This window comes from Lasioglossum baleicum, chromosome 14, assembly GCF_051020765.1.
Source record: "Lasioglossum baleicum chromosome 14, iyLasBale1, whole genome shotgun sequence".
In the NCBI taxonomy this organism is placed as follows: Eukaryota; Metazoa; Arthropoda; class Insecta; order Hymenoptera; family Halictidae; genus Lasioglossum; species Lasioglossum baleicum.
Genome location: NC_134942.1, coordinates 6,804,258 through 6,815,349, shown reverse-complemented (window position 1 = coordinate 6,815,349; position 11,092 = coordinate 6,804,258). Strand labels below are relative to the sequence as shown.

Sequence of the window (11,092 nt, the reverse complement as noted above, 5' to 3'; positions counted from 1 at the left end):
AGTAGGTTTCCCTCGGTACACGAAAAGCTCATTTTACATCCTCCGGGAACGAGGGGCGAGCGAGGAGGATCGACGAGGAGCCGACCGAGCCCCTCCTGGCCCTCGGTGAAAGTCGACGTCGCTCGAGCTTTCGTCTTGGCGGCGAGGTTGCGGGACCGTCAGTCGGGTCTCGTGTCTCGACGGCGAAGCACACACCACCCATACAACCACCCATTCGCTATATACACCCTCTCGCGATCTCTCGGAGTTTCGACCGGGATGAGCTTGCGAACGATCTCGATCATGTCCTTCGATTAAACTCTCTTTCGTTCTCTGTCCTTGTGAAACAAACGTTCTAAAAAGAGAACCACGACAACAAACTAGTTCGGGATGAGGCAGCAGACCGGAGTCAAGCCGATCGAGCGATGAGATCCAACGATCCCTGATCGACGTTCGAAACGAATCATCGTGAACCTCGCAAGCCATGGTGGACAAACTGCACGAGTATGAGGGGTTCGCCGGAAGGGTACACGATGTCCGGGACAAGATCAAGGAGAAGTGGGAGGTCTGGAAAGAATGGAAGAACAGCGTGCCCCTCGATCAGGGCGTCGAAGGGGTCCTCAATCATCTGCGGGGCCCGCCGAAACTCGAGAGGACCTTGGATGACTATGCTCACGTCTACAGGTACTCCTGGACTTCCGCACCGATTTTTCAATTTTCAGGCTTACCACATTTCATCTGCAACAACGTAATAGAAACAGTGATTAAAAGAAGGCCTTGTTCTCCAGGAAAAAGTCGCGAGGGGAGTTAGTTCGCGTGTCCGCGGCCGTGATGGGTATCGAGTTCTCGTACGCGGCGGAAACCGCGTTCGTCTCGCCAACTCTGTTGAAGATCGGCGTGGACCATCAGCACATGACCTTGGTGTGGGCGCTGAGTCCTCTGATCGGCTTCTTCGTTACCCCGCTTTTAGGCAGCTTGAGCGACCGATGCAGATCGAAATACGGCAGACGGAGACCGTTCATCTTCCTGCTCGCGATCGGAGTGCTAATAGGTAACAATTTCTTTCCTGTTTATTAAACAACCGTCTTAGAACTTGAAACCGGTCGCTCCGCAACTGTTCAACTTTCCTCAGGATTGATCCTGGTTCCCAACGGCGAGGGTATGGGATACGCCTTCGGTGACATCCCCGCGGTTCACTCGAATTATACCGCGCCCCTCGGACACCGGACCACGGCGAAACAGGGAAAGGAAGACGCACCGAAGCCACCCTCGCACTCCTGGGGGATCTTCTTCACGATCCTGGGCACGGTGCTGCTGGACTTCGACGCCGACGCTTGCCAGAGCCCTGCCAGGGCGTATCTGCTCGACGTCACTACACCTGGCAAGTAAATAATAACTAGACTGCGGATCTTTATGCAAAATAAAAAATGTTTGCATTGATTGCAAGACACAGGAGCCAAATAACAATTTCATTCTATTTTCGATTATCTTGTTACTGCGAAACTAATACACTGGTGGCCTTAAATCTTTTTAATACCTCCACTGTTTTAAATTGTACGTACCCATTTTTGTCATAAATGCATAAAATCCGCAGTCTAACAATAACATTTATCAGAAGTTTTCGCGAGAAGAACCGTCGCAGAGTGAACGACGGCCGGCGGGATAATTCGAAGGGAGAATTGAATAATTTCTTGTCGCAGAGGACCACGCGAAAGGCTTGAGCACCTTCACCATAATGGCGGGCCTGGGCGGATTCATGGGCTACGGATTGGGCGGAATCAACTGGGACGCCACAGCGATCGGCGTGATGCTCGGCGGTCATCTCCACGCGACCTTCACGCTGATCACCATCATCTTCATCATATGCGTGTTCTGCACTATCACCAGCTTCAAGGAGATCCCTCTGGAGCTGCTGGAGAGAGAAGAGTACCAGCAGCTTCGGGACCAAATGGTGTCCGGCGAGGAGAGACAGGACGAGCAGAAGGAGCACGACAAGATCACGACAGACGAGTCTGTGTCGTACGGGACCTTGGACACCGAGCAGGACACCGCGAAGAAAGACGTAAGCGAGGAACGATTCTTGATAGATCACGAAGCAGTCTATGACCGTCGAATAATCAACGAACCAACGACAAACAGGAATTCATGCTGAAGCCGCTGCCAGTGCAGGAGCCAGAGAGAAGGGCAGGACAGGTGCCCATGGTGCCGGACGCGATACCGGACATCAATTACGGAGCACCAGGAACCGAGGATCCCGCGGCGAACCCTAAGGCCACGCTCAGAGAGTACCTGATGTCCATTGTCTACATGCCGCACAGTCTTCGCATGGTGTGCCTGACGAACCTTTTCTGCTGGATGGCGCACGTCTGCTATTCCCTATACTTCACGGATTTCGTCGGGGAAGCTGTCTATGGCGGCAACCCGCAAGTAAGTAGCAAAATAATTTGCTCCCAAAAGATGTGTATATATTTATTTTTGTTCTCTCATAGATTACAAAGGGATCCTGTTACTTTTCCCTTCCTCTCTCTATCTAACTTTGCCATCCATCCCTCTCCCTGTCCGTCTTCGGCTAATATCTTGTTTAACTTCCGCTGTACCCCTTCAACCATTCCTTCTTCTTCCCTACATCTTTCCAAGACGTGTTTCCATGTTTCTGCTTCGTGTCCACACCTTCTGCGCCGTCTGTCATCTTCCTCTTCCCAATACTCTGCTGTTTTCTCCGCCCTTATTTCTTTATACCAACTGTTATACCTCCACTATAATGCTTGCAAGATACGCATCAGGTGCATGGAAAAAGACTCTTACTCAATTTTGCTTCGTAGGCGCCGGACGGCAGCAAGGAGCGAGAGCTTTACGAAAGCGGAGTGAGGTTCGGCTGCTGGGGGATGTCCATGTACTCCTTGTCCTGCTCCTGTTACTCACTGGTCATCGAAAGGCTAATAGAACGCTACAAGTAACATTTTCTTCTCGTCCAACGATCTATGGATGTTCGTGCAAATAACCATCTCTGTAGAGAAACTTGAGGAACCTTGCGATACACTGTTCTTTGCATGAAAATCCGCTGTCTGTCAACGTTGACGAAACAATAATCTAAATCTGTTCTCTGGGGACCAGGGCTAGAAGGGTCTACGTCTGCGGGCTACTGTTCTACAGCACAGGGATGATGATGATGGCGCTGACCAAGCACCCCGTGGGGGTGATCGTATTCTCCTGGACAGCCGGAGTGATGTACTCTACTCTATTCACTATGCCGTACTTGTTGGTTGCCCATTACCATGCTTCGTCGACGGTGAGTAATGAGAAAGAACTATTTCAATGTCTCTGAGCGTTGTTTGTCATTGTTCCCGGAGGAACAATCAGACTAAAGTTCTCCGGGAGGAGCGAAAGATATCGTAAGATAAATGTCTCGATTCACTCCAGCAAATTAGCTGGAGACAATTAGAAATGGCATCTGCTACAGAAACAGAACCAGTCGAGATTTACAATTATTAATTGGTTTGAATAACTCGAGGGTAATGCGACGTGGTATTTAGAAAGATATTGCTAACGGTGCGAATAAGCGGCGATCCAAGAAAAGTCTGCGAAGGCAGTGTGCGAAGCACGACAAGTATTTCCAGCGGAGTATAATGCCATTAGTATCCCGGGAATGTGATGCAACGACGCATCCCGTTTTCTCGGCGCACGTTCCACGATGTCCGAGACGTATGTGCAGGTGTATACACGACGCTAATCGAATTGATCGACTTTGCAGTTCGAGGTGACAGCCGACGGAGAAGCCGTGCAAAGCGAGGGAGTGCGTGGCCTCGGCACTGACGTTGCCATCGTCTCGTCGATGGTATTCCTGGCGCAGTTCCTGCTCTCTTGCTGTCTCGGCACGATCGTCAGCAAATCGGGAACAACCACCGCCGTGGTCTGCGTAGCGAGCACCCTGGCTGCTTGCGGAGCCGTCTCCGCCACTCAGATCATGTACCTGGACCTCTGAAGACGATCCCGCAGAACCTGCTCGCAAGAAACCGCTCTACAACTAATTTTACAACACTCTACCTAACAGCGCGGCGTACAGTGGGCCATTTCTGTAAAACACAGTGACTCGCTTAATCGATCGAATGCCCTTCCAAACAGATTACAATACGATTCGAGGTTTCTCAAAAGGATCAGTACTGGATGACGCTGTAACGAAATTTTGTCGAGAATTGCATGCTTTCGCGAGACGGTAACGAAAATTTCGATAATACGTTTTGTAGATTCATGTCGGTCGCATTGCCATGTACAGAGTGTCCTAAAGAGACGTAAGGAACGAATTATAGTCTTTGGGACAGTCTGTACACTCGCAGAGGGTGACCGACCCTTCGTCGACGAGCGCTCGTTCGCTTAACAACAGTGCCATGTTAACGATGCACAAATAAATGGCTCCACTGACTCGCGACACAGCAAACTCTTTCTCTATCCCTCTAACTTGAAACTGCATTCTCCAGGACACTTGTAAATAAACCTGTATCTTGTAAAATCGTAATAAAGCGCGCAGAACATGCGTGACTCTTCGAGTTGAAACTATAACTGTTGAAAAATAGGCTCAAACGGTATCCACATTGTTCAGACCGCGCACAAATTCAAAGCGGCTTGGACGTCCTTCATCATTAGCCTGCTGAGGTCCAAGAGATATCTCCCGACGTATTCGTTGCCGTATAGACCCTGTATCGAATTTCAAAACGATTTGACAATATTAAACGCCACGGGGATCGAGACGGTTCATTGAGTAGAACCAGGTAGAACGTACCTGCACGATTTCGTACTTCTTGTCTCTGCAGAAGACGGGATAAGAGAAGAACATGCCGGCTGGGATGCCATAAGAATGATCAGACATCACCCCCATGCAGGTCCACTCATTTTCCGGGGTGCCGTTCCATAGAATTTTACAGTGCTCAGCCAGCGCGTACGCCATGGACGTTACATACCTAGGTTTGTGTAGACTAGCTTCTATGATCTGTCGAAGAACGACCTGTTCAAAGTGGATTGTTGCCGGCGCGTAGCTTTTTCGGAACGACGAAGAAGGTGTTTACCGACGGAAGCTCGTTCCTCAGCCACAACATCAACTCGTCCGTGACGGGCTGGCCGTTCGCCAGGTACATGTACCTGCAATCCGTGAAGCAGTACTTGTTGTTTGGGCCCCATACTATGATGTTCTTGACGTGCCTCGGTTGACAGCTCGCCTGTGCTGAGATCTGAAACGATTATATCGTCATCTAGAACGCGAGGATCGATTTCTATGAAAAAGGGGGTAGACTCGTTCCCAGGATTGCAAGGATGCGGGATGTGCCTTCTCATTTCTCGGTAATGCAAAGATGGGGTTTTTCAGTGGCCAAATGCACTGGATAAAAATTTAAGGAAATTTGGGGGCTACCTAGTAAAAAAACCGATATTTGCATTATCGAGAAATGAAAAGGTGCATCCCGCACCCTTGCAATCTTGGAAACGAGTCTACTCCTTAATTTAACTTGATTTGTACTAATTCTGAAATTTTTGGGTCGATTGCGTGTACGTACGTGTGCGGCAGCTATCCGCCAATTGAACAACGACAGCGAAGTTATGTTTTCCCTGGGGGTGGTCGTCGCGAAGCGGGAAATTATGGTGGCGGAGGTGTTCCCGAGCGCTATGATCTTGACGTCCTTCTTCGCGTACTTCTCGATGAACTCGCCCTGTGACAACGATTGTCAGAAAATTGCAAACTGTATCGAGGATACGGGTCATCGGAAACGCTGGCAATTACGTAGGACTTGCAGACTTCAACGAATTCCCTGAAGAACGGACCCTTGTACTCTTCCTTCTGAAACACGTACTCTCTCGCCGGACCGATACAGATTACTACATCCGCGTTCTTGAACGCGACCGACGCGTCGGAATCATATGCAACGTCTGCAGGAACGATAAGAGAAAGGTGTTGATTTTTCGCTAGAAAGTGAGAGAGGTGTCGTTTATTTTACCGTGCAGGCGATTAGGGCTGCCCAGACTGAGTTCGATAGCGACGCTCTCCAGAAACACCGCTCTGGCTGGGAATTCGTATATCCTGAGGAAAACCGATTGGTCGGGTCCGAATGTATCGTCGGAGAAAATCCCATAGATGAGATCGAGCGTGATGTCGCTGGATCCATCGGTGATCACAACATTTAGAATATCGCTCTTTCTTCGCGACGCATGGGTCACGACGATCTCGTCGCTCTCGTCGTCCCTACAGTACATTGACGTGCTGCTCGAGGAAATATCCTACGCGTTCATTCTCGAAAGAATGAAAATAGTCCTTGAAGTTTACTTCGAAAAGCACGTCTACGCTATCTTCATAGAACCAACATCGTACTATGCATTACAATTTTGAATAACGACCTGCACGAAATCAATTTCATTTTCTTAACGTGATATACAAAATTGTAGTTGTTGCACACATGTGACGTTCGCTATAGTGAAAAAATGCAGCACAGTGACTTAAGCAATCTTTATTAGGTGCGTAAATTGTTGATACATTTCTCTAGAATGTCCTTGCGGATGCGCGGATAGTCGGGACTCTGTTTGACGATCTCGTTGCAAGCGTCGATAGCCTCCGCGTACGCCTTCGCCTTCATCGAACAGTAGGCCAGTTTGTAAGCTACCGAGAGCTTAGACTTCCCGCCGTACTTCCAAGCTTGACAGTACTGCAGCGCGGCTTCTCTATAATTCTGCTCCTTCTCTGCGATATGACCCGACAGCTCGTGGGCTCTAACGCAGGTGGCATTGTGCTGCAGGACCCTCTTCAGCAGCTCGTTCGACAGATCGTACTTGTTCGATTGCACGTAGATATCGGCGAGCAACAGCCAACAGCGTTCGAGATACTCGGCGTCTTCGAAGGTCCATATGTTCTTGCTGACTCGTTTTAGGTGGTTCCGTGCTCTGGGCGTTTGCTTCAGAAGAATATGGGCCATCGCCATCCCAAGGGCTGGTCCTACATGGTCCCTCAATGCCTCTTGGCTGGCCAACGCGGTGCAATCCTGCAGAGCCTTCTCTATGTTCGACTTTTGCTTGGTAGTTAGCAAGAAGAAGTTGCTCAGCAGCCTGTGAGTCAGCATTTCGTGGGGACTACCTTTGGGATTCAACTCCTGAATCACAGAGACGATTATCTATAACTTCTTGGAATGTATGTGCTTCGATCAATTTTACCTGCAGTAACCGGTAGGCCGTTTTCAAAGCCATCGTTCTCGAGTCTTGGTACTCGGCGTCCTCGTCGTTGAACACTTCGTTGGGCAGAGAGGAATCGTCGTCCGGATCTAAACAAATCTCGATCATATTGTATATCGCCTGTTGACCCCACTCGGGATCGCGTCTTGCAAAATTAAACTGACGAAGCGCGGAATTTAATCTGCCCGTGCGCCAATCCAGTAAGCCGGCGCAATAGTAGTATCCAGCTGCCAAATTAGACCCGCTCGACTCTAGCTCTGCACGATGGAGCCATTCCTCCAGGTCGTCCATGTTCCCTGAATCAGACGAATCGGACGAGTCACAGTCTAATAGTCTAATCCAGGGTTTCCCAAACTTTTTCTCTGATGGAGCCGGAGCTCCTTGTGTAATTTGAAGAGTAGGTAATGACACATAATAATAAATCTTAGAAAAATAAAAAATACTTTTTTCTTGTTGTGTGGCGTTTTGTGGCGCCAACATGAATGTTATGAATTATTCATACGTAAAATTATTATAGTCAAAATGTAGAAAAGAAGCTTTGTTATTAATATTTTTTCGCGGAGCACAGGAAACCCTGGTCTAATAAATTGCAAATTGTAACTACCTGTTCTGCGAGAGACCTCGATGAGCCTCGCCAAGGCAGTCCAATACGTCGGTTGTTTCATCAACAACTGCTTGAAATGGTACGCTGCGGTGTCGAAGTCTACCTTGCGGAATGCAAGATCGGCCATCATGATCGAGGCAGCTTCGTTGTTCGGATCGGCGTTCAGCAGAGCTGTACAACTCTGAGCGCATCTGTCCAAGCTATTGGTCTGCCGATTAAAGATCTTCGTTGACTATCGATCGATCTACCAGGAGGCTAGACTCGAAAGAGAGTTTTGCGATCATGTTCACCTGCATGTATATCTTTGCCAAGGATAGAAGAGCTTGCACGTCCGCGGGTTTGTAATTCAAAGCCTCCTTGTAGTACAATATAGCTTGGTCGTAGTCCCTCAGGGACGACGAATAGTCGGCCATGGTCAGACAAATATTCGCCACGATCTGCTTCTCGTCCTCCAACGAGGAGCTTCCTAAACGCTGTATGTACCTGTGCTGGTTCTCTTTCGCCTCTTTCAACGCGGACAGAGCACCCTGGATATTATCCGCTTTCTCTCTGGTCTTTGCCAGCAGTAGCAACAGCTGCCCACGCACTTCCAAGCTCGTTAAATCGGAATCCCGGCGTCCATCTAAAAATATATTTTGAAAATCATTTGCAAAAACACCATCGTAGAATATCGAATATAAACGAAGAAACCTGCCTTGCAGTTCCTGTACTAATGTTGCTTCCGCTTTGTCGTACTGCTTCATCGTGACAAACAACCTGGCCAAGTCCAGTTTCAACCCCTTGAAGTTTTCTTGTTTGATTACATCCCAGTAATAATTGATAGCCTTCGTGTACTGGTGCGTTTTTACCAGAGCCTTGCCTAGCTTACTGGCGATGTGCAATTTATTTATGGGATTCTGTTTCAAGGCTTGCTCGTACGCCTCTATGGCTCTCTCCGGTTCCTGTATGGAGATGTACGCGTCGCCTAACATGCTGTACGTCTTCGGACCTGGACAGTGCTCCACCAATTCCCTGTAAGCAAACGAATACCGTTGACGTCGTATTCTCAAAGTCAAAGTAAGTATGATAAGTGGTATGATAAAGAGAAACCTGAAACACATGGCAAAGGCGAGCCGGTCCTTCTTGTGCTTCAGATTGATCTCAGCTAAACGAGTATGCGCTTGCAGGTAGTAAGGCTGATCCGGAGTAACTTTGGACAAGCAATCGATGGCCTCGTCCAACTCTCCCATCTCTAAAAGCAGCTCCGCGTTTCCTATCAGGATTCTACCTTCCTCAACAGTGTTCCCAAGCCTCGAATTCGCCTCCTGTATCACGGCGACAGCTTCGTCGAATCGTCTCATTTTCCCATAAGCAAAGATCAGTTCAAGATACAGCGTTGCGACATCCGAGGCCGAGATGCGCACAGTCTCCAGGTTGTTCTCGTGAGGCTGCAGTCCTGCGTAGGACATCGCAGTCTGGAAGCTTTTTATAGCAGCCTCGATATCCTTATTCTCCTTCTGAACAATTCCCGCGATCAAATGGTAAATGGGATTATCTCTGATCTTGAAATTGTAGCTGAGACCGACTTCGAGACTCTGCGAAGCTAGCTGATAGTTCCCCTGGCAGGCCAAGATCTGAGCCATCAACAGATGTGCTTCAGCGTTGGACGGATCAACGTTGTTCAGAATGTTCTTCAGTATCACGCTAGCGCTCTCCAACTCGCCGCTCTGTATCTTAGCTTTGCTGAGCAACAATTGCGCTGTTGTTAATCCAGGATAGGCGTTCGTCAGCTGCTCCAACAGATACAAACACGGCTCTTGATCGTTCAGCACCTTCTCCTCTAGATTCGTTACGTTGTTCGTTATAGAGTAGACCAAACGTTGCTTGCAGATGTCCAGGCACAAGTCAGGATTCAACTTCTTCATGTAGTCGTATCCGTAAGGTATGTACTTGCAATTGTTCAGAATAATGGTAGCCGCGTTGTCCAAGTCAGTCAGAGCCAGACTCGGAGCCACGGATTTCACTTTGGCGGACATGAAGAGCAGCTCCGCGTTCATCGAGTTCGATTTCATCTCCATCAGGAAGTTGATCTGCTGTTGCACCAGGTCCAGTCCTTCGATGGAGTTGTCCAAGAGCTGACACTGCGCCAGACCTATCAGAGCCGAGAAGGACGACTCGTTTATCTTTACAGCGCTTTTGTAATAATGCTCAGCCTCCTTCGCGTTTCCCTGAGATACGAACAAATTTCCTTGCTCGACCATCAGGTCCGCGTTCTTCGGATTCTGGTGCATCGCTCGGTCCACCGTTCTCGCAAGCTCGGACAGGATCTCGTGATCCTTGCACGCCAATCGCGAGAACAGTTGGACGTTGCTAATCAACACGGCAACGTTCCGCGTCTCCGTCAGGATCAAATGCCTGAGGAACGTCTGAAGATCCTTCAGTCCGTCTTCGTGATTCCCGTTTCTGCAAAACGTGATGAACGCTCGTGCTTTCAGAGAGTCCAGATTGTTCGAGTCGATGGAAGAGATTCTGTTCGACGTCTCCAGAACCTGGTCCCAATCCTTCATGGCCAACTGATTCTGCAATTTCTCTACCAAAGGCAGGTGCAACTTAGGGTAACCTACTATCACTGAATTCAATGATAATATTGCTCCAGCACTGTCGCCATGCTGTTGCTTGTACTTTGCAGAGCCGAGGAGAGCGTACACGTTTTTTGGATGCTCCTCTAAAACCATTTCGAACGTGTTAGGCCTGTCCGCTGTGGTCTTGTTCACTGTGAATAGATCTACCCAGCCTTTAACGAGAAGAACATTTGTATTGGACGGATCTAGCTTGTAAGCTTTCCCTATGTAATCTTTAGCTTTCTCAGCTTTCTGGGATAAAAGCAGCACCAATGCTGCCAGTGACAACGCATTCGGTGATGATTTTCTCCTCTCTTCTCTGATCCTGGTTTCAATTTGCATCAGCGTAGTCCTTTCAACGTTGTCGCTGCTCGCGTATGCAATGTTCTGGAGAACCAACGCTGCCAAAGTTGCATCCGCATTGCCCAACACAGGTGAACATTCTTTAATCGCCTCGTGAGTTCTCCCGGTTAATGCATACGCGAGACTCAACAGAATTCGAAGACGGTCGCTCGTTGGATATGCTTCGCACGCTTCTTTACAATACGTTAACATGCCGGTGTAATAAAATTGACGACAGTACCACTCGATAATGGTCGTATATTCTATTTCCTCCATTGTACAAACGGTATAAAATGCTGAATATCGACCGGTAAATTTCTATCTAGAATGCAGATCGTGTAAATACATTTAAAACATGTGCATA

At 48.6% G+C, this 11,092-nt stretch overlaps 3 protein-coding genes across 3 annotated transcripts; 1 reads left to right on the top strand and 2 right to left on the bottom strand.

The window, feature by feature from the left end:
- The first annotated feature begins 409 nt into the window (after window positions 1-409).
- Window positions 410-4,536, top strand: Lovit (loss of visual transmission). Its single transcript, XM_076438670.1, has 8 exons — window positions 410-663; window positions 768-1,030; window positions 1,112-1,360; window positions 1,680-2,041; window positions 2,119-2,406; window positions 2,802-2,932; window positions 3,094-3,268; window positions 3,731-4,536. The coding sequence occupies exons 1-8, from the start codon at window positions 464-466 to the stop codon at window positions 3,959-3,961; spliced, it is 1,899 nt and encodes a 632-aa protein (XP_076294785.1). The 5' UTR covers window positions 410-463; the 3' UTR covers window positions 3,962-4,536.
- Window positions 4,448-6,326, bottom strand: LOC143215598 (malate dehydrogenase, cytoplasmic). Its single transcript, XM_076437869.1, is given in 7 exon segments — window positions 4,448-4,671; window positions 4,757-4,963; window positions 5,040-5,201; window positions 5,523-5,675; window positions 5,747-5,950; window positions 5,953-6,240; window positions 6,321-6,326. Coding segments are annotated over 7 exon segments (1,119 nt in total). The 3' UTR covers window positions 4,448-4,572.
- A 9-nt stretch (window positions 6,327-6,335) lies between these two features.
- LOC143215988 (tetratricopeptide repeat protein 21B) lies at window positions 6,336-11,004 on the bottom strand. Its single transcript, XM_076438665.1, has 6 exons — window positions 8,876-11,004; window positions 8,481-8,797; window positions 8,077-8,408; window positions 7,787-7,994; window positions 7,165-7,478; window positions 6,336-7,103 (listed from the first exon to the last, which is right to left on the bottom strand). Exons 1-6 carry the CDS (start codon window positions 11,002-11,004, stop codon window positions 6,471-6,473), a joined length of 3,933 nt encoding a protein of 1,310 aa, XP_076294780.1. The 3' UTR covers window positions 6,336-6,470.
- Window positions 11,005-11,092: the final 88 nt, after the last annotated feature.